This window comes from Centroberyx gerrardi, chromosome 18 (genome assembly GCF_048128805.1).
Source record: "Centroberyx gerrardi isolate f3 chromosome 18, fCenGer3.hap1.cur.20231027, whole genome shotgun sequence".
Taxonomy (NCBI): domain Eukaryota; kingdom Metazoa; phylum Chordata; class Actinopteri; order Beryciformes; family Berycidae; genus Centroberyx; species Centroberyx gerrardi.
In genome coordinates, this window is record NC_136014.1 from 17,024,465 (window position 1) to 17,043,218 (window position 18,754).

The 18,754-nt window shown below is 43.0% G+C and overlaps 1 protein-coding gene across 1 annotated transcript in view; it reads right to left on the minus strand.

The window, feature by feature from the left end:
* Nucleotides 1-878: 878 nt before the first annotated feature.
* The window catches only part of plcb4b (phospholipase C, beta 4b), a 35,617-nt gene continuing 17,741 nt past the window's right edge, over nucleotides 879-18,754 (minus strand). Inside the window, exons 17-36 of the mRNA XM_078289953.1 lie at nucleotides 17,363-17,458; nucleotides 17,043-17,187; nucleotides 16,310-16,394; nucleotides 15,506-15,630; nucleotides 14,279-14,330; nucleotides 13,305-13,407; nucleotides 12,427-12,591; nucleotides 10,232-10,436; nucleotides 8,726-8,814; nucleotides 8,318-8,474; nucleotides 8,046-8,098; nucleotides 7,379-7,444; nucleotides 6,507-6,622; nucleotides 5,443-5,518; nucleotides 5,068-5,243; nucleotides 4,698-4,799; nucleotides 4,506-4,563; nucleotides 3,868-3,954; nucleotides 3,151-3,187; nucleotides 879-2,331 (exon numbers count right to left, since the gene is read on the minus strand). Of these exons, the coding sequence (XP_078146079.1) occupies nucleotides 2,255-2,331; nucleotides 3,151-3,187; nucleotides 3,868-3,954; nucleotides 4,506-4,563; nucleotides 4,698-4,799; nucleotides 5,068-5,243; nucleotides 5,443-5,518; nucleotides 6,507-6,622; nucleotides 7,379-7,444; nucleotides 8,046-8,098; nucleotides 8,318-8,474; nucleotides 8,726-8,814; nucleotides 10,232-10,436; nucleotides 12,427-12,591; nucleotides 13,305-13,407; nucleotides 14,279-14,330; nucleotides 15,506-15,630; nucleotides 16,310-16,394; nucleotides 17,043-17,187; nucleotides 17,363-17,458 (2,070 nt within the window). The 3' untranslated portion in view covers nucleotides 879-2,254. The remainder of the gene's footprint in view (nucleotides 2,332-3,150; nucleotides 3,188-3,867; nucleotides 3,955-4,505; nucleotides 4,564-4,697; nucleotides 4,800-5,067; nucleotides 5,244-5,442; nucleotides 5,519-6,506; nucleotides 6,623-7,378; nucleotides 7,445-8,045; nucleotides 8,099-8,317; nucleotides 8,475-8,725; nucleotides 8,815-10,231; nucleotides 10,437-12,426; nucleotides 12,592-13,304; nucleotides 13,408-14,278; nucleotides 14,331-15,505; nucleotides 15,631-16,309; nucleotides 16,395-17,042; nucleotides 17,188-17,362; nucleotides 17,459-18,754) is intronic.

Below are 18,754 nucleotides of genomic sequence, written 5' to 3' on the forward strand. Positions count from 1 at the left end.
CTGTTGTAATTATTTTGTCTGATCTCCTGAGACCGCAGAGCAGGGCCAAGCAGGGAAATTATGAGGATTACAAGCCGAGTTTGCTGAGGTACGGTCAAGAAGCTATTAAGGGAGCACTTCACCTCAACGTCGTCTTAATGACTGGGAAACTGACAGAGGAGACGGCTTTGACTTGTGTCTTTACTGAAAGGGAACGGCCTGTCAATGAAAACAATGCATTACACCGGGATTTATGTGCTGCTGAGTGTGGATTCATTTTGTTACTGATGTACTTCAGTTTTTTACAACAGCTTTGGCCCAGTTTTGACAACAGTTTCGATGCGCAAAACTTACCAAAATGATTTGTTTAGATACAAAGTGCACAACTCTAAATCACAGCCACTTCTCAGAATACACTTTCCTCATGTAAGAAGAATGTTCTAGTGCTTATTACTAGACATGTGGTTCACTAAATCAATTCAATATATCATGTCTTCTTACTTCCAATAACATTGCCCAGGTTAGTGGCACTGCAACATAATTGCTAATTACTTCACTGCTATATGAAAGGCTAAAATACGTAGCAACCACATTTTTGGTTACTATTACTGTCCTATTTTTACTTTTGGTTTCTTTGAGTTACTGTTACTGTAAAATAAGTGTAATGTATTGAGTTTCTGTTTTGTGTGCACCTTACATTATTGTGCTGCTATAGAAATGGTCACTGTATACTGTACATTACAGTATTTGTATGTACACATTTTGAGTGAATCTGGTGTTACAACATTCCTGTATCTGTTCATATTTAGTGATTAGAGTAAATTTAAGTGTAGCAACCATAATATCTAATGGTTTGGTGTTTGGTGTTTTGCGTAAAAACACAAGCTTTACAGTAATGTAAACAGAACAGAGATTGTATAGTAAATTGATACCATAAGGTACAATCAATACATCTTTCATCTCATTTTGCATACATTGTTGTGTGATTTTGAGCCCAAAATTAGGAGTATAGAATTGTTTTGCACTTGGAAACTCTGTTGTGATAACTGAGTCTAAGCACATGTAAAAAAAAAAACTGTAAAGGAGACAATATAGTATGTTATTGTCAATTAAAACACAGCAGTCATGCCATCTCTGGGTATTTCCTAGTGACTAAAACAAAGTTGGAGTGAGAAATCGGCCTGAGTGATCACAGTGAACATCCATCCCTCCCTGCTCCCTTCATAGTCTTCTGACTCAACAAGAGAATAAGCCTTTTGTAGCGGGCTAAAACATTGTCGAATAATAATAATAATAAAAAAAAGAAGTCATATAATACATTTTTGTGAAATCAAACAAGTTGCAGTGTAGGACTAGGTGACAAGGGGGCCACTCCTTCATACAGTGATTTCTTTTTTTTGTTTACATTCTTATTGAAATACAGAAAACCTACAGTAGTGCACTGCTACATTTTCCACATTGTTATGATGGCCTACCACATATAAAGTGCTCAGGACAGGACTGGTGTGTAGCGTACAGTATATTTCACATCGTTTATTTTAATTTGTGCTGACATGACATTAAATCTTATACATATTCGTCTCCCCTTCTTCCACACTGTTTCTGGAGCTGTTACTGTTTATCTGGTACCGAAAAAAACAAACAAGTCAAAAAAGTGAACGGATGTTGGTTTCATCCGACAAGTGAGCGTGTTGTGTGTGTGTGTGTGTGTGTGTGTGTCAGTGTGTGTGAGTGTCTGTGTCCACCAATAGCTGCAGCTGTTGCTTGTGTCGCCAATAGGAAACAGAGCACAGTGAAAGTGATATAAAATGTAGATCTACAGTGGAGGAGGGTGTGTTTCTGACTCTGTGTGTCTTTGTCTCTCAGGTACCATTTCCTCTTAACTAAGTGGTTTAACCCCCTGTCAATCAATAATCAGCACCAATGGCCCAATGGCATTAAGTGAGTACGCGGGTTATCCAATGGGATGGGGTGCAGAGGATTTGGAGGACAGGAATGGTGGGGGAATGAAAGGAGACTGAGGTCAGGGGAGGGTGCTGTGTGCGTATATTTGTGGTGAGTGTGTGTGTGTGTGTGTGTGTGTGTGTGTGTGTGCAGATAGAGTGGATTTCAGTCACATGACAGAAAAGAACAGAGACAGCAATGTAGGTGGGGAGTAAGTCTTAAGAGTTGTGGAGGGATTGATGGGCTTTTTTTTGTGGTGGGGATGGTGGAGTGTGTCTGCATCTGCGTGTGTGTGTGTCTGTGTGTGTGTGTGTGTGTGTGTGTCTCGGTCTTAGTCGCTCACACCACCGTGGCAGGTCTGCGGTCCATCTCCTCCTCCAACTTCACCATCTGCTGCATGTTCTTGGCCTTCGAGGGGACAGAACACACAGCGTTACACAAAACACACAGGCGCCCGAAACGAAACCTCACACAAAGCATCTATCTCGTATCTGTTGTTCCCAATCCCTCATTAGCATAAAACTGTACATACGACAAACACACACACCTTTATCACACAAATTCTATCTTCTAGTATAATATATCTGCAGTGTTACATTGCTCATCCACTGATCAGGAAGCGACCAATCCCACCCTACCTCAGCATTAAGAACTTCTGTTGGTTGAATTCACCTTTTGCAGGTGATTTAAACCAAATGCTGACTAGGAGGGACATGTAGTAGTTGCCACTAAACGTCCGCAGAGGGACGCTGTCACGTACTATGAAAACAAAAGGATTGTGAGCCGGTGTGAAAGCACATTGGGCCAGGTTCTCTGCCTCTTTTTGCTTAGTAATGGCCTGTGAGTCATGGTGATAAATGACTCAAGCTGCTAGACGGCACCGCTGACACCCCGAGTGCTGCGGAGCCGACTGAAAATGTGGGTATGTGGTTTCACAACACAAAGGAAAATGAATCACTTTCTTTCTCTGTTTTTTTATCTAGCAATCTCTAGAAAAGACGGCCCTGCTTTACTCAATGGCCTCAGATTCTAACGGGCTCAGTAGGAAAACTGGGGGAAAACATAACGTCTGACAGGGAAAGAGATGGAACGAAAAGGAAAGGTGATCACTGAGTACCTGAGGCACTGACAGAGGGGTGGTGCTGTAAATATGATGTGGGAAGGAAAGAAAGAAAACAGAAGAATGGAGCAGAGGGAGAGAGAGTTGAGTGAGATGGAGATGCCTACCTTGAACCTGTTTGTTTGCATGGTGTGATTTCAAAAGCTGTGCCAAAAGAAGCAAATCATATTAAAAACAAATGAATATGTGCATACATGTAAGACACATGTACAGGTAATGGAGCATGACAAGATGGGAACATGAAACACAACAATGGAGACAGGAGACCTTAATATATGAAGTGAACTCTACCAGTTATAGTTTATTTGTAGTACATACTTTTCAGAGGTGCGAGAATGGCAGAGAGATATGGGTCAAGTTTTTAATTAAGGACTTAAAATATATGTCCAATTATTAAGCAAAGTTGTGAAGAATGCTGTGCCACAATAACTCATTACATGACAGTCAATACAATACTGACAGACTTTAACATTTTTAGTCTTTCTGTCTTTGGAGGTTGATAAGACAATACTGATGCCACCTTTATGGACTGCTTCGTGTGAAGCAAATATAGCTTACATCACAACAACATGTAGAGAACAGCAGCCATTACCTATGACAGCTTGCAATAGGAAGGAAGATGGAGTCTGGTAAATTTTGGGTGGTCGGTAAGTCTGTCAATCCCACTAGCCGCTTTGGCAGGCAGGCCACTTGTGTTTTTTTCAATTCTGAAATCTACTTTGGCTGCTACGGAATCAAACTGCTTGGTGAAATCCTGGCTCCACTAGTTGGCCACTGTGGCTGACCAAAAAGTAAGTTTTGTTCTCTTTTCCTTAGTGTTGTACCTGCTCATTGAACTTGTCCAGTTTGTCCAACTGTTCTCTCTGGTTTTTCTCTAGCTGCTCCATTTCCTTCTGGTGCTTCATGGCCAGCTGCAGACACATTCCCAGGGACAAGGGCAAAGTTAGTATACTGTGATATCTAATTTAAAGATAAAGACAGTACTCTATGGTCATGTAGTTGTAAAACCATAAACAAGGAATAGGTTTAATTTGTTGTAATTTTACGCTTAAACATAGCACTTTATTATGTCATGCTTAATAGACAAGAAAAGAAAATCATTGAAAGCAGTGGTGCTGCCTGGAGTGAGCCCTGATCATTTTTTTACTTGAGTAAAACAAATGAAGGTCAACAAAAATATCAAATTAACTAAATTAAAATTCAACCAAATTGCTTTAGAGTCACCTGTATTTCTTTCAGTAAATGCATATAGCTTTGTTTAGCATTTGTTCACATAATGCTATCACAACGTATTTGGCTATACAAGAAGCCATGTGACAACTCCAAAAAACCAATTACTTTGTGCTTTGTGAAATTTTGCATCTCACCTAAGCTGTGCAAAGGCTCTGAAAAGAGAATCTGTGGTATAAAGCACATTTGTCAACTAAATAATATAAAAAAGAGTAAACTGTAGGTGCTGTACCCTTTTCCTCTCGTCCAGGAACTTCTTAGTGTTGCTGCTGTTTAACTCTCGCACTCTCCTGAGGAGCAAAGACAGAGGGGGAGTGTGATGTCACCAGGGCTACATAATACTCATCACAATTCAGCATTGAACAGTAGGGCCAACTGAGTATTGAATGGTGTGTGTGTGTGTGTGTGTGTGTGTGTGACCTACCTCTCTCTCTCTGCCTTGTTTTTGATGCTCTTGTCCTGGCTGATGGCTTTGCTGTTTTCCATGGATGACTTGGCCTGGTTGGCACGCATCTCTTTGCTCTGCCTACAATGAGGGAACAACGATCCACATGTAAGGACACCTGACCACCAACAATAACAACAACATCAGTAATAATAATAATCATCATCACCTCCATCATCATCCTATTCAGTGCTTTTTGATGCATTTTATCAGGTTTCTCTTATCTGACTCTCATTCCCTGTGGTTACAATTGCAAGTTTGTGCATTTATGTAGGTTTATACGTACGCATCTGCACATATGAGTGTGTGTGTGTGTGTGTTTGTGTGTGTGTGTGTGTGAGCCTCTCACCGTTCGTGGATGAGTTTGAGCTGCATGGTCTGCTGCTCCTGGACGGTGGCCAGGAGTTTCTTGAGGTGCTCGCACTGCTGCGTGACGTGGCTGTCCCTCATCTCCTGTTCCTCGTTGCTGTGGCCGCTGATCAGCTCCGACCACTCTTTAGTGTGCTGTGCCGTGATGTCCTTTACCTACACACACACACACACACACACACACACACACACACACACACAAAGGCAGACATACACACAAACAGGCAGCCAGGCAGACACACAACATCACACGTACACACAGAGGTCAGTTATCCACAGCTGATGAACTTCTCATCCTCACAGATAATGGCTTTGTGGAGGTCAGCTTTGTGCTAACAGGCCGGAGGAGCCTCACCTTAGCTTTGTGGTCAGTTGTTAGCGTCTGGATCTTATCCTCCGTCTCCTTCTTCAGCTCTTGGCAGTTATTTTCCCTGGAAGGACACCAGATACATGTAAGTGAGGATCAAAGCCAACCCAAGTCAAATTTAGTTTAAAAGTGCTTTCAACTAAAAGGTTTGTCACCAGGTGCTTTACAGAGGAAAAAAGGGATATAAATAAAGATAAAAAAAAAACAACTGATAAAAACAACAAAGAACAAGCACATCAGAATTTTTTAGGATGGAAGGCAAAGGGATAGTTCAGGTTTTTAAGAAGCCTTTCTTATTTATCACACATCAAGTGTCCTTTCAGTCTTTCCAAAAGCATTTGTGCAAGTTGTGTCTTTGGAATTATAATGTTGCATCTGACATTATGGTCAAAAATGAATTATTCATATAATGTAGTTATAACAAAAGAGGTCTCTCCATGTGACTGAAGTTGGCTACTTTGAACGCAGCTCACGCAGAGTTTTTGTTATTGAAATATTGTAAGGATAAGTTAGTGTTTGTTAGCAATGCTAGTGGTGCGGCTGGCTGGGTCACTGGGGTTGAAAACAGTTTGGAAGAAAACTGTTTCACAAACGTGCACTACCATTGCAGTTAGGTGCAAATGTTCTGCATCTGCAGATTGCAGATGTTATTTATTAGGCTGTCTGTCTAAAAAAACAACATAGGTGTTTTTTTGGCTGAAATGAAAGGACTGCCATAAAGTTCGCCATAAATCTGATGGGCTTTTTAGAAATCTGCACAATTCCTTGAAAGTTTATTAGTACTGACCATCTCTCCATCTCTCTACCTTCTCTTTTAGCCTTTCTGTTCAAATTCTGGCTGGTGGGGATAAAGGCCCTGGACTGAAAAACACTATCCACATGTTAACAAGCCAGTAACATTCACATCCCTGAACCTGAACCAATGCGTAGCTTGCCACAGACCCGAGCACTACAATGCTGATGGCAGCATGGTGTATCTGTCATAGCTTCTTCTTCCATAGTATCTTTATTGTCATATATAGAATGTTAAGTGCCATTTTTTCCTCATTTACCCTCGTTTCTTGATGGCTTTCTCCAGTAGTTTCTCCAGCGTCGTCTTATCCTTGTCGTTCAGAGAGACCATCTTGTCTACTTGGGTGCAGTGGGCTTTCTGCATGATGTTTTGATCCTATTGAGGACAAACATAAATCATATGGAGACTTTATATCAACTGACTAGTTAGGGCAGCAGGTTAGCAGGTTGGCAGTTAGGGATGTCATCTAGTTGTTGAAGATTTGTTGGCTGGATCCTCAGCTCAAACAGTGCTCAATACTGCCAAAGTGCCTCTAAATAAGGCTGCCTAGCTGCCTAACTACAATGTGTACCAACCTGCTGCAAGGCCACATATTGAGAATTAGCTTACATTGATAACGCAGCATGAGAAACTGAGATAGGATTATAAAAACATATTCATGTTGTTGTTGACGATATGTGCTCACACACCAGGTAATGAGGCAATAGAGGCATTTTCATTCAGTCAATAGATGGGTCTGGATGGTACTACTGCACATGTCTTATACAATAGGCTTTAAGAGTGAGCTAATTAATTAGCTAATATGAATAGACGAGCGCCCACCATGGTCTTTATGGTGAGGTGGGGTCAAAGGAAGGCAACTTTAGCAAGTCTAATTTCTTGCCATCTGTTACGTATGTGAGTGCATCTTTGTGTGTTTGTAATGGATAGAAACTGTGTGTGTGTGTGTGTGTGTGTGTGTGTGTAGGCGAACACACTGATAACACAACAGTCAGTGGAAGATGAAAGGCAGAACCTCCCCTCTCTCTCTGTTTCTCTGTCTCTCTCTGAGGATCAATGACTATCCAGAATAATGGATCTTCAGGAGTGTCTTTGTATCACCAGCAGGTCTGCTCTAAAACAATCACCCACCTTTGAGTGTTTCTTCTTTAAAGTGTTGAGCTCCTTCTGTTGCTTTTTAATCAATTTAAGGTACGTCTGCAGGGGGAGAGAAGCAGATTTAATTATTTTGTGCAGGTCACGTCAAGAAGACGCCTTGAACATACCAGACTGCGGCAAGATGGCAGTTGGGTACAGGCATGTTTTGAATGTAGAGCAATAATAATTAAGAGGGTATTCTTTACTGTGATTATGGGTGCTTTGGTCATGCATTAGGTACGAGGTGCAGCCTTGAGGGTATTATGGGTTTTATACCATAGTTACCAATGCATGTGTGCTGTCTGAAAAGGTTTCTACAAAGTAGTGCAAATACATAAGAACCAAGACAGATCACTAAGGAGGGTTTTGGTTACCACAAGAGTTAGCATGGAAACCAATTCCATATTTGATAAAGACACACAGCTAGCCGTGCATTGTGGGAATTAGCAGCACAATTACAATGCATCCTTGACATATCAGATTTAATGGTTGAAACTACCCAGCTGTATAAGAGGTAATGTAGATGGCTAAGTTTACTGTGAAATGTGACTTGTATGACCTGTATCTTGAATCTTGTTACATACAAATACATTTGTAACAGTATCACGAATCGTAGGATCCCATCCTCATTGAGATAAAGGTCAGGAGTCAGGATACAAACCTTCATTTGTTTCAAGTCATCGATGCTAACATTAGGCACGAGTGCAGATGTATCTGGAATGGGAGGAAAAAAACAATCAATTTGCAATTTGTACATGAAGCAAGCCAGTATAGATAGCTCTGTGTTAGAGTGCATAAACTGTCTGCACAGAGTAATTTGTCTTTGTGCACGTGTTTATTGTGAGCTAACTGTTTACAGCAGTGACTATATACACATATGTGAATGCGTGTATGTGTGTCACCAAGTGTATATATGTGTAAGTGAGTGTGTACCCTTCTTGGTCTCTGCGGTGTTGTTTTGGGCAGAGTTGGAGGTCTGGGCCATGTCTGAGCTGGCCTGCGGTGTCACGCTGGTCTTCACCGTGTCTCCTTTCCCCTTCCCCTTCTTGTCGTTCTTTGAGCTCCCGCTGGGAACGTCTGCTATGTCGTTCTACAGGTGGAAATGAGAGGGGAAAGGATGGATTTAGGTGGGCTGGGATGCTGTTTTTATTGTATGTGTGTGTCTATGTCTGTGTATGGGGGGAAAGGCCTAGTTGCAGAGTCCTAGAGGCCTGGAGATCTTTATCCACAGAAGAAGAGTGAAGGCTACTAAACATTGGTTGTGCCCTGTCAATCAGCTGTGTATCTATGTGTGTGTGTGTGTGTGTGTGTGTGTGTGTGTGTGTTTGTGCCTATGTGTACCGTGTCAATCCCCAGCGCCTTCATCTGGTCAGCTCTCTTCTCTGCTATGGTCAGGAACTTTTTTGGGTCTGACAGAGCATCCACAATGGCTGGAACACATATAAAGATTTATCAATACATACAAACATACTGTAAGCTAGGTTTAGAATGGACAGCACATCCAAAATTTCTGGAAAGCATAATAGAGAAGATTCACTCATAAACCTGATGCCTTGAATACGTGGGCAGCTATGAGAGATTTGACTGGGACGTGACTTTTAAATAGCACAGCCCACCCAAACCATTACTCAGCCTCTTACCCTTTCACACAATGTCTGCCAGTGTTTGTGGCCTATTGAGCCTTTATTTAAAAGAGTGAGGGATTGTAATCGAGTGAGTGACTTGTACAGTGTCATAATGAGCAACCCAAATGTCCCCTATGACGGGCTGTCGTTACGCACAGCCCCGAAGCCACTCAAAATCCATGTATTTCAGATAAACTAAAAACTAAACAAAACTAAATCAAAATGAAATAAGATTAAAATAAAATACAAGCAAGGAACGAAATCTGAGAGAACATTGTTTCTGTTGACCTTGGCAACCATTTTTTTCCTAATCTTGTAATATATGGGGCAGTAAAAAAACCAAACAATTTGTGCCATGCCTACACATTGGCCTGTCTCAATATGCAGAAGAAGTATACCAGCTCTAAGTAGAGACTCACATGGATTGTTACTTTTTGGTTAAATAATGCCTATTTTTCAGCCAAGTATTTCTTCCTGAGCTACGAGTGCAGTGCTGTGTTTAGGAGGAGAGCGAGCCTGGCGTCAGATCTTACAGCACAAAGCTAATAGTTCTGGTAATGGTTCCTCAGACCGTGCCCCTTGGCTTTGTTTAATGACAACTCCAATTGTCCTGTTCATTTGTATGCTTCTGCCTGCTTTAAACTGTCTGTTACTGCAGATCCACTGTCATCATCATTTGCGCCATGCCATTACTCTGAATGTTCAAACCAACCGGAGGCATAGAGTGAGAGTGAGACAGAGAGAGAGAGAGAGAGTAAGCAAGAACAAGAGAGAGAGGGAGAGAGAGAGAGAGAGAGAGAGAGAGAGAGAGAGAGAGAGAGAGAGAAGCACCTTGTTTTCCATTTCTCTCCTTTCTTCTCTTCTTCTCTCTTGTCCCTAAAGGCTACGGCAGCCACTTCATTATCAACCATGAATAAAATGAATGCAACGATAAATTGGGTTCAAAGTGTGCGTGTGTATGTGTGTGTGTGTGTGTGTGTGTGTGTGTGTGCCAAAGTAAGTCACAGTACTGTCATAAGGGCCTGCTGAGAATGGACACTGGTAGCTTATGTGGATCAGATCTACACACACTCTCATATGTGCACACACACACACACCCTTTGCCATTCTCTCTGAAACAAAGCTGTACCTCTGCATGCATATAGTCAGCAACATCAAGCATGAAGTTTTGTAATTTAGTGTGTGTGTGTGTGTGTGTGTGTCTGTGTGTGTTCCCCCTCACCTCCGAAGCCGTCGGGCACGTAGGTCTTGAGGATGATCTGGCAGAAGATGGTGGGCAGCGACAGGGGCTTGTTGCCCTCGTTCCTCAGGGAGATGTGGCGGTAGCCCGCCTGCAGGCCGTCCAGAGGCAGGATGCGCTGGCCAATCAGCTTGTTGTTGTCGTCGTAGACCGCGATACGCAGCACCGCCAGGTCCGGCAAGATCACCTGGGAGGCAGAGGAACGAGGAGGAAGGAGGGAAAAGCAAGGTGGGAGGGGGAAGGAAGGAAAAAAGGAAAAAAAGAAAGGATGGAGGGATAGGAGAGGGAGGCAGAGAGAGAGGACGAGGGAGACAGAAAGAGAAAGGTGTGAGGACACAGAAAGTGAGGCGGAGGGAAATGAGAGTCACAGTTAAGAGTCAGTCATCAACCCCACAGCAGGGACTGAGGGTAGTTTACTTTACTCACTCTGGTGTGAAAATAGGTAAACGAGGAAAACTGTTTCACAGCTGATGCGGTAAAATAGTCTATTTTGTTTCAAGTCGATGTGAAAACGGCATCATTAAGAGGGAAGGTCAAGGATGAAACAGTAGGGGACACTATCTGGGGACGTTCACTGTGGAAACAGGCATGATAGCAGAGCAACACACAGCATATCTGACTACTGACAAGGCCATTTCCACAGCTAGCACGCATCCAGGGACCGGAGCATATCTTGCATGTGTACGTGTGCGTGTGTGTGTAGCTTGTGTCTGTGAATGAACTTGCGTGCGCATGTGTGTTTATGTGTGTGCACACCCTTGAGAGAGAGGGAGACAGAGAGAGTTAACTGGCCTTGTGTGTGTGGAGATAAGTGAACGGAGAGCGAAGGATGATTAATACCTAGGCAAAAGCGAAGGTAAGAGATAAGGCCAAGGAACACTCACTGGAGATGATGTGTGGAAGCGCCTGCTTGTGTGTATGCCTGCGCAAGAGTGAGTCAGTGTGTGTGTGTGTGTGTGTGTGTGTGTGTACGTAAATGTAGCCTTGCTGACGGACTGTGTGTGAGCGTTGGTGCTGTGTACTGTACGCATGGTGTCATTTAGACAGCTTTGTGTATGCATGCATGCCTCAAGGTGCAGCAGTCGGTGAGGGCATTTGTGTGTGTGTGTGTGTGTGTGAGACTGAGAGTGTGTGTGTGTAGATGTGAGAAACCAGTCTTGCCAGGCAGCCATGCTTGTGATGCCCCCCCTTGATAGCACTGTGTAAGTGTGTGTGTGTGAGTGTGTGTGTGCAGAGCAGCACTGCGGCAGGCTGTGATTGATGGTGTGTGTTAGGGAGCTGGAGTCACAGTCATGGCTGAGAGACTCCTCATTCTGCTGAGAGCAGCACTATTACACACACACACACTCTCTCTCTCGCTCTCTCTCTCTCCCTCTTTCTAGCTCGCTCGATTCCTCTTTCTCTATCTCTCTACTCTATATCTCCTATCTCTCTCTTCCATTCTCCCTCTTCCTATCTCTTTCTCCCTCTGTCTGAGTCACTTTCTTTCTCTGCTTCTTCCTCTCCCTTTCTATCTCTCTCTCTTCCTCCCTATAAGCCAAACACAGGCACACTCAATCCCTCGTTCTTCCTCCTTCTGTTCCACTCTCTCTCCTTTTCCCACACACTTGCAAGTGAACAAAGGCATACTTCCCTCTCCTTTCCGCTTTCACCAGTCTCCCAAATCGCTACATCAATTCTGTTTTCTTCTTCCTTTGCTCTAACCCAGTCTTTTCTACATTTTTTTTTTATCAACCATTCTGCTTCTCCTCATTCTTGCTTCCACCTCGCTCTCTCTTTCTCCGTCTCCCCTTCCTCCTCTCTTATCTTTACTCTCGCTCGGACGCCTGATATTTTTCTCTTCACCTCTGCCTCTTTCAGTTTTCCCCCCTTCCTCTCACTCTCCTCCTCTCCATCCTCCTTCCTTCCCCCTCTCCTCTCCTTCTCCGCAGTAAGGACAAAGTGAGTAGCCTCCATCACCGCCGAGACCTCTGTTCCACCCCAATCATTCCTGTCCTCCATCCCTTTCCTCCTCCTCCTCTTCCTCTGCTTCCCATTGTTCAGATAACACCGCTTTTAATCACAATGCAGACAGCATTCCAATACGTGCATCGCATTCTTCTACCTCGCTCTATCCGTTATCTCCACCTCCACCGTTCCCCCCCACCCAACGGCCCCTCTCCTGCCCTCCTCGGTACCTTTCTGAAGACGAAGGGCTCCTCGTTGTAGGCGGGGTTCAGTCCGTTGTTCATCACCATGCGCGTGCGGAACTCCTTGCGGATGGTGTCCGTCGGCAGCCCGTACATGTCCACCTCCACATACGTGCCGATTTTCTTATCCGACAGGAACTGGCCGGAGAACACCTGAAGCGGAGCAGAGAATGTCACTCTGGGTTATTTTGAATATTATAGCAATAATATCTGAGAGGGCATTATTTACTGCGATCGTGTGTACGATGTTGATGCAATAGGTACGAGGTAAAACTGAGTACTATCGGCATCACTAAAGCATCCATCAAAGTAAAGAACTTCAGAGAGGGGATTACAACTTTTATACAATGGTTACCTTCATACCTTCAGAATAAAAAAAGGAGAAAACAAAACAAAACTGTCTCCCTGGTTAACACAAGAGTTTACAGAACACCCAATTAAGCACAGCTAGACATGCTTTTATTGAAATTTTCAGCAAGGCTGGAACATGTTTTTGAGCAATGAGACTAAAACTACCCACTGTATAAATCCGACAATATACCTATTATACTGGACAATGGTCTTTAGGCCAAAATGCTGCAATTTAGCTGAGTTTATGTATTTGTATTTAAAAATTACAGGAACAAAGTCTGTCAAAGCAATGATAGATTTTAACTATAGTATAACATTGGCTTTGTTCATCACCATGTTATGCTTCCATCTCCATTGGAACATGCCAAAATCTTTGTGTGTTTATTTTGAAGATAAATAAATGAATGAATAAAAAACAATATTGTAACAGTAATATAAGTGTTACATAAATAAAGCTATTAAAAATAGTTATTAAAACATTGTCAGTCCTCTACATGTGACCTTTGAACCCTGACCTGTACGCTGCAGGTGGCGGCGATGACCCCGTCTACAGGCGTCTCTGAAAAGGGGTCAAACATCCTGTCTGACCGCCGCATGAAGTCAGGCTTCAGTAGGTACCTGATACACATACACACATACATACACACACACACACACACACACACACACACACACACATATATATACAGACTTAAATGTCATAATATGCTGCCTTGTGTGACCGTGTTTTAACAGTGGCATTAGAATAAAAATGGTTTTGGTTTTTCAGTTACTCTGCATATTTTTCATACATTTCAATTTCATTTCCGTCCAAATATGAGGAAAATGAGGAAAACGTCGAGACAGCAAAATCTATCTATCTATCTATCTATCTATCTATCTATCTATCTATCTATCTGTCTAAATATATGAGGGATCACTGAGGTTATGTAAAATACATAACCAACATGTTGTTCCCATAGAGACATTTTTAGATGCAACTGAGCCCTACAATGGTCTTTTGGGAATAAAAAAGTACAGTATAAGAAGGCTCTATGTATCTACTCTGTGTGTGTGTGTGTGCGTGTGAGTCTGAGGGAGTCTGTGTGTGTGTGTGTTAACCGGGGCCCCATTAGACTGGCATTAGCAAAGATGGGTGTCTGCGACAGCACTGATCTCCTCCCATATGAGATTTCCAGCATTAGCGGTGAAATCTCTGCCCTCAGGGCCGATATTAGAGCGGAGGGATAGAGACGATGGAGAGAGAGGAAGAGATAGATGACGGCGGAGAGCCTGGGAGAGAGGCGAGCCGCGCTGAGTGAGAGGAGCTCGCATCTCCAGAGCTCTCATTGGCTCTTGGGGCGGACAGTGGCTACGGTCGCCGCTGGCAACCACTAATGAGATGTGACACGCTTTAATTGATGAGCTTTGGAGAGCGGCGAGGAAGGGGAGGGATGGGGACGGGACGGGGGTGGGAGGGGGAAGGACAGAAGTGGAGCGCTGCTCTCACCCGCAGGAGCCGTTGTACTCAAACTTTCCCTGGTTCAACTGCATGGCGAGATCTGAGAGAGAGAGAGAGAGACAGAGAGAGAGACAGAGAGAGAGAGAGAGAGAAGGTTGTCAGGGAGACACTGATTGCAGCACTTCACATTAGTCACACAAACATCAAATCCAAACCAAAACACTGAAATAAATTGCCGATGTAAACGATTCAGTTAATTTGTATCTGTTCCTGTAACATGGAGCTTTTGTTTGGCCCAAAGAGAGAGAGGGGGAAAGAGAGTGTGACATCTGACATCTCTCTCTTCCTCTCCTCTAACCATCCATCCCTCCATCACTCGTATGCTCCACCCCTTGTGTGCCCCCCTGCAGCCCTGCACATGCCCACTCCCAGCAGGCCATATGGTCCGACCCCCTCGCCTCCAGCCATGGGGCAGCAGCTGTTTTCCAACAGGCGTCACTCACTCACTGTATGTGTGTGTGTGAGCGTTTGTGAGAGTGTAAGTGAAAAACAGAGATGAAGAGAGAAAAAGAGGAGGAGTGTGTGTCTGTGTGTGTGTCTGTGTGCTTATACAGTGCACACAGGTTCATGCATGCATGGACTGAGAGTAATGCTGCAAGATGGCATGCAAACCGCTTACAGAGGCTAAAAACCAACTTCTGTATGTGTTAAGTCTCCACAGGCTGTGTGTGTATGTTTGTGTGAGACAATGATTGGTGAATGATGTGAGGTGCAGGATGGAGTTTATGTCACAAAACACACACTATGGTCAGAAACAGCATGGTTTGCCAATGCAAAATTCTGCATTGGATGCTTTTAACATAGAAACAACAAATAAAATACATACTAGTTCACACAGTGAAACGATCCTGTGCTGTGAAGGTCAACACATACTGTACATGTGATGCTTAATTTTTATGTGTGTGTAAGCACATGTATGCTTGTGTATGTGTGTGTGTAAGTTGGAGGGGTGGAGAAGGTTGGGGATCAGTGGGTCCATGTTGTGTGTTCAGCAGAACAACACATGCATGAGATGCCTTTGATGTGTGTGTGTGTGTGAGGTCAGAGGTTCAGTGTGTGCTGCAGTAACTTGGGTCAGAAAGGAGAGCGACACCATGTGAGTGCTTGCGTTTGCATGTGCCTGCATATGTGTGTGTGTGTGTGTGTATACTGTATGTGTGTGAGTGTTTGAGTGTGTGTACGGGGTCAGAGGTCCCATGTTGCGTGCTGTGGTACCTGGGGTCTGGAAGTTGAGTGAGACCATCTGGCAGCCTGCGTTCCAGAAGATCTGAGGCATGTAATTACTGGAGTCCACCCGGCCCCCTTTGGGGTAGATACGGCTCATCTGACGCTTGTTGTAGCTGCGCTGACGCTCAGGAAAATTTAAAAAAAAAAAGAGGGAGGGAGAGCATGTGTTCAAGCACACATGCGTGTATGTGTGTGTGTGTGTATGCATGTGAGCGCTTGTGTGTGTGTGTGCGTCAAACAGACCGCAGGACTATTTTTAGCATGGAACAGCTTGGGTCCAGCAGTCCCATTGGAGAGAGAGAGAGAGTGCGTGCGTGTGTGTGTGTGTGTGTGTGTGTGTGTGTGTGTGCCTGTGCGGGGTGGAAAAGGCCTACTCACACAGTCCAAAGGCACACTGGCCTCTAGAGGCCTAGAGTTCTTTTCCGACAGGAGAGTGGAAACAAATATGGCTGATAAACATTGGTTTTGACCCGCCAATCAGCTCTAATTTAGGTGACCTAAATGCATAAAGTTAAAACTCAAAGTTTTTTTTCATTTCTGTTCTAAGAGAACATATCTCAATTTTAACACAAACTAAAAAAAACCCAACTAATTAAGATTTTCTGATACAGGTAATTAAATACGTACTGAAACAATTTAGCCACTATATTATATCTACCTTGCATTGATCAGATCCAAAATACAATCTTGTTAATAGCAGCATTGAGTAAGCTTCCATGTCTGCTTATGGCAATTCCATTTTTTAGGTAAGTAATGCAACAGACTATGAGTTCACTGCAGATCAAAGGATACTTGACAAACTCTATGGCATTGGTCTTCAGATAGCCCAGGCCAACGGACTCGTTGAAAGATGACATGTTATGGTGGATGTTCCTTTCTGAAAGACAGGGACAGTAGAACAGTAGAATAAGCTTCAATTCCTATATCACCATCATGAGAAGTAACTAATAGCAAGGAGAGCAGGAGTCAGAACCATAATGCCCTGACAACATCCTGTGAAAAAGTGCCGGAACAAGACAGAAATATAAGAGCTAAGGACAGTGGAAGAAAGCAATTTTTTGTTACTTATATCACTTCAGAAAGTGGATTTCCTGAATTGCAATTAAAAATGTGGACAACTTTTACCAAAAAAGATTTTTTTTATATCCAATCCGAAATTATTGAGAATGAACGTTATTATTATATTAATTGTTACCAAATAATATTTTATGAAGAAAGAAAAGCCAGCACTCATTATGAGTGCTGGCTTTTCTTTCTTCATTTATTAATCTTTGGCCGTGTACCTAAGGAGGATTTTTTGATCGAGTTGTGCTTGCACTTGGCGGAGTTTGGACACCAAATAATATTTTGCATGAGAAGAAACTGTATTGTCAGTGTCATTCAACTTTTTCAGGACATTATACAGTATTTTAACTATATAGCTTGGTCCCAAATTTTCTATGTATTTGGGAAAAACATCATTTGATGATCACAGTAAAAACAAATACAAAATTTCAAAATGCACAAGACTCAGCACAAAGCTTACCTTCTGCCACATCAAAACTCTGGAACTTGACGGGCTGCGCGTAATTGACCATGGCTGAGAGGTAGGGGTGGATGTTGGTGGTGGCTCCTACGTAGGTGTACTGGGCTATCAGAGCCTCCTCAGAGTCTTCCGCTGCCTCCCCACCCTGCACAGGACGGGTGACAACACACACACCAATATCTGTTATGTTTCACACAGTCATAATCTATATAGGTCACTGAGGGGGGAACTCACACATACATACAGGAGAGGCATGGCAGATTTTTGTTCTTCACTATACGTGTGTGTGTGTGTGTGTGTGTGGGCAGGTGGGTGCTTGCCTTCTTGTTATTGTCCTGGTCCGATGCTTCAGAAATGTCTGTGGCGTCTGTTGCTTCTGTGGCCTCGGAGATCTCCGTCACCTCATCCTCAGCCACCTGGAAACACACACACACACACACACACACACACACACACACACATACACACACACACACACACACACACACAAACATTCCCTCTCAATTCCCATGTCAGCACTTTATGTCTAGGAAAGGATCCAATAATTTGAGCATATAACTGGCACTTTGCAGAATGCATGTAATGCCTTACTGTACTCTATGTTACTGAAATAATTACAATGCCTACAATAACAGGGCTCCAGAGTATTTTTTCCACTGGTGGCATTGGTGTGCGCTTAATCTGAAAGCAAACTCTCCATAACACCTCTGGCTTATTCTGCTAGTTTTTTTTATATTTTCCCGAGCTTCAGTCCTGGTCGAGATAGATTATCATTTACCCACGATTTTTCCTACTTTGTACTTTTTACAAAGTGAAAGTGAAACGCATTTTATACAGTGATTTTCAGCATTAGATTGCGTAGGTTTATACATCAGTTTACTGCAATTTTAATTGTCGTTAGCAAAGCTTGAGTGGCTGATCTGACCAAATTGCATTCATCAGACAGTCTTGATTCCTAATGAGATTGACCAAAAATATCTAGGCGAGGGCAGAGTGACAGCAATGGAGCTCTTCCAGGTCTGCCATGCTAAAATGGAGTAGCCTTTATCAGAAATAGCCTATATTCGTCAATAAATTTAGAAAAAAACACAAAACATGGCATTAGTATTTTTGGGGAGGAAATTGAAGAGAATTGCCTGTTTTGTTTTCGTGTTTTTTGTTTTGTTTTGTTTTTTGAAAAAAATTAAGTGGCACTACTGGAAAAAAGAGTGCTACCCCTCCACTCGCCTCCCTCACTCTATCGTCCTCAACATTGGCATCTATTGTTCTGAAGGCATGTCAGTAATTACACTGTATCTGTGGAATTGGTGTCACTAGCTTTAAACGATGGAGCCACTCAGTTGTTGCTAGGGTTGCCCAGCCTTGCACTTCCCTGGATAGGGACAGACGTTCACAGTGTGGGTGTGAAGGCCGAGGGGCAGATTGTCTGGTGGGGGTCTGACTAGGTAACACAGTGAAGAGTTTTACAGAATATATTTTTCAAGGAAATGTTTTAAAATTCTAAAAAACAGACATTTAACATTAAAATATTCATTCATTCATTTTTGGGCAATTATCCAGAGTGACTTACAATGATTGAGTAGATAGATGTTCAGTGTCTTGTATGGATGATGCAGGGATCAAAGTTATAACCGCTTCATTATTGGACTTTCATTCTGACCACAAGCCTCCTATTAAGTGATGGAAGGTGACAAACCATTTACAATGCTGGA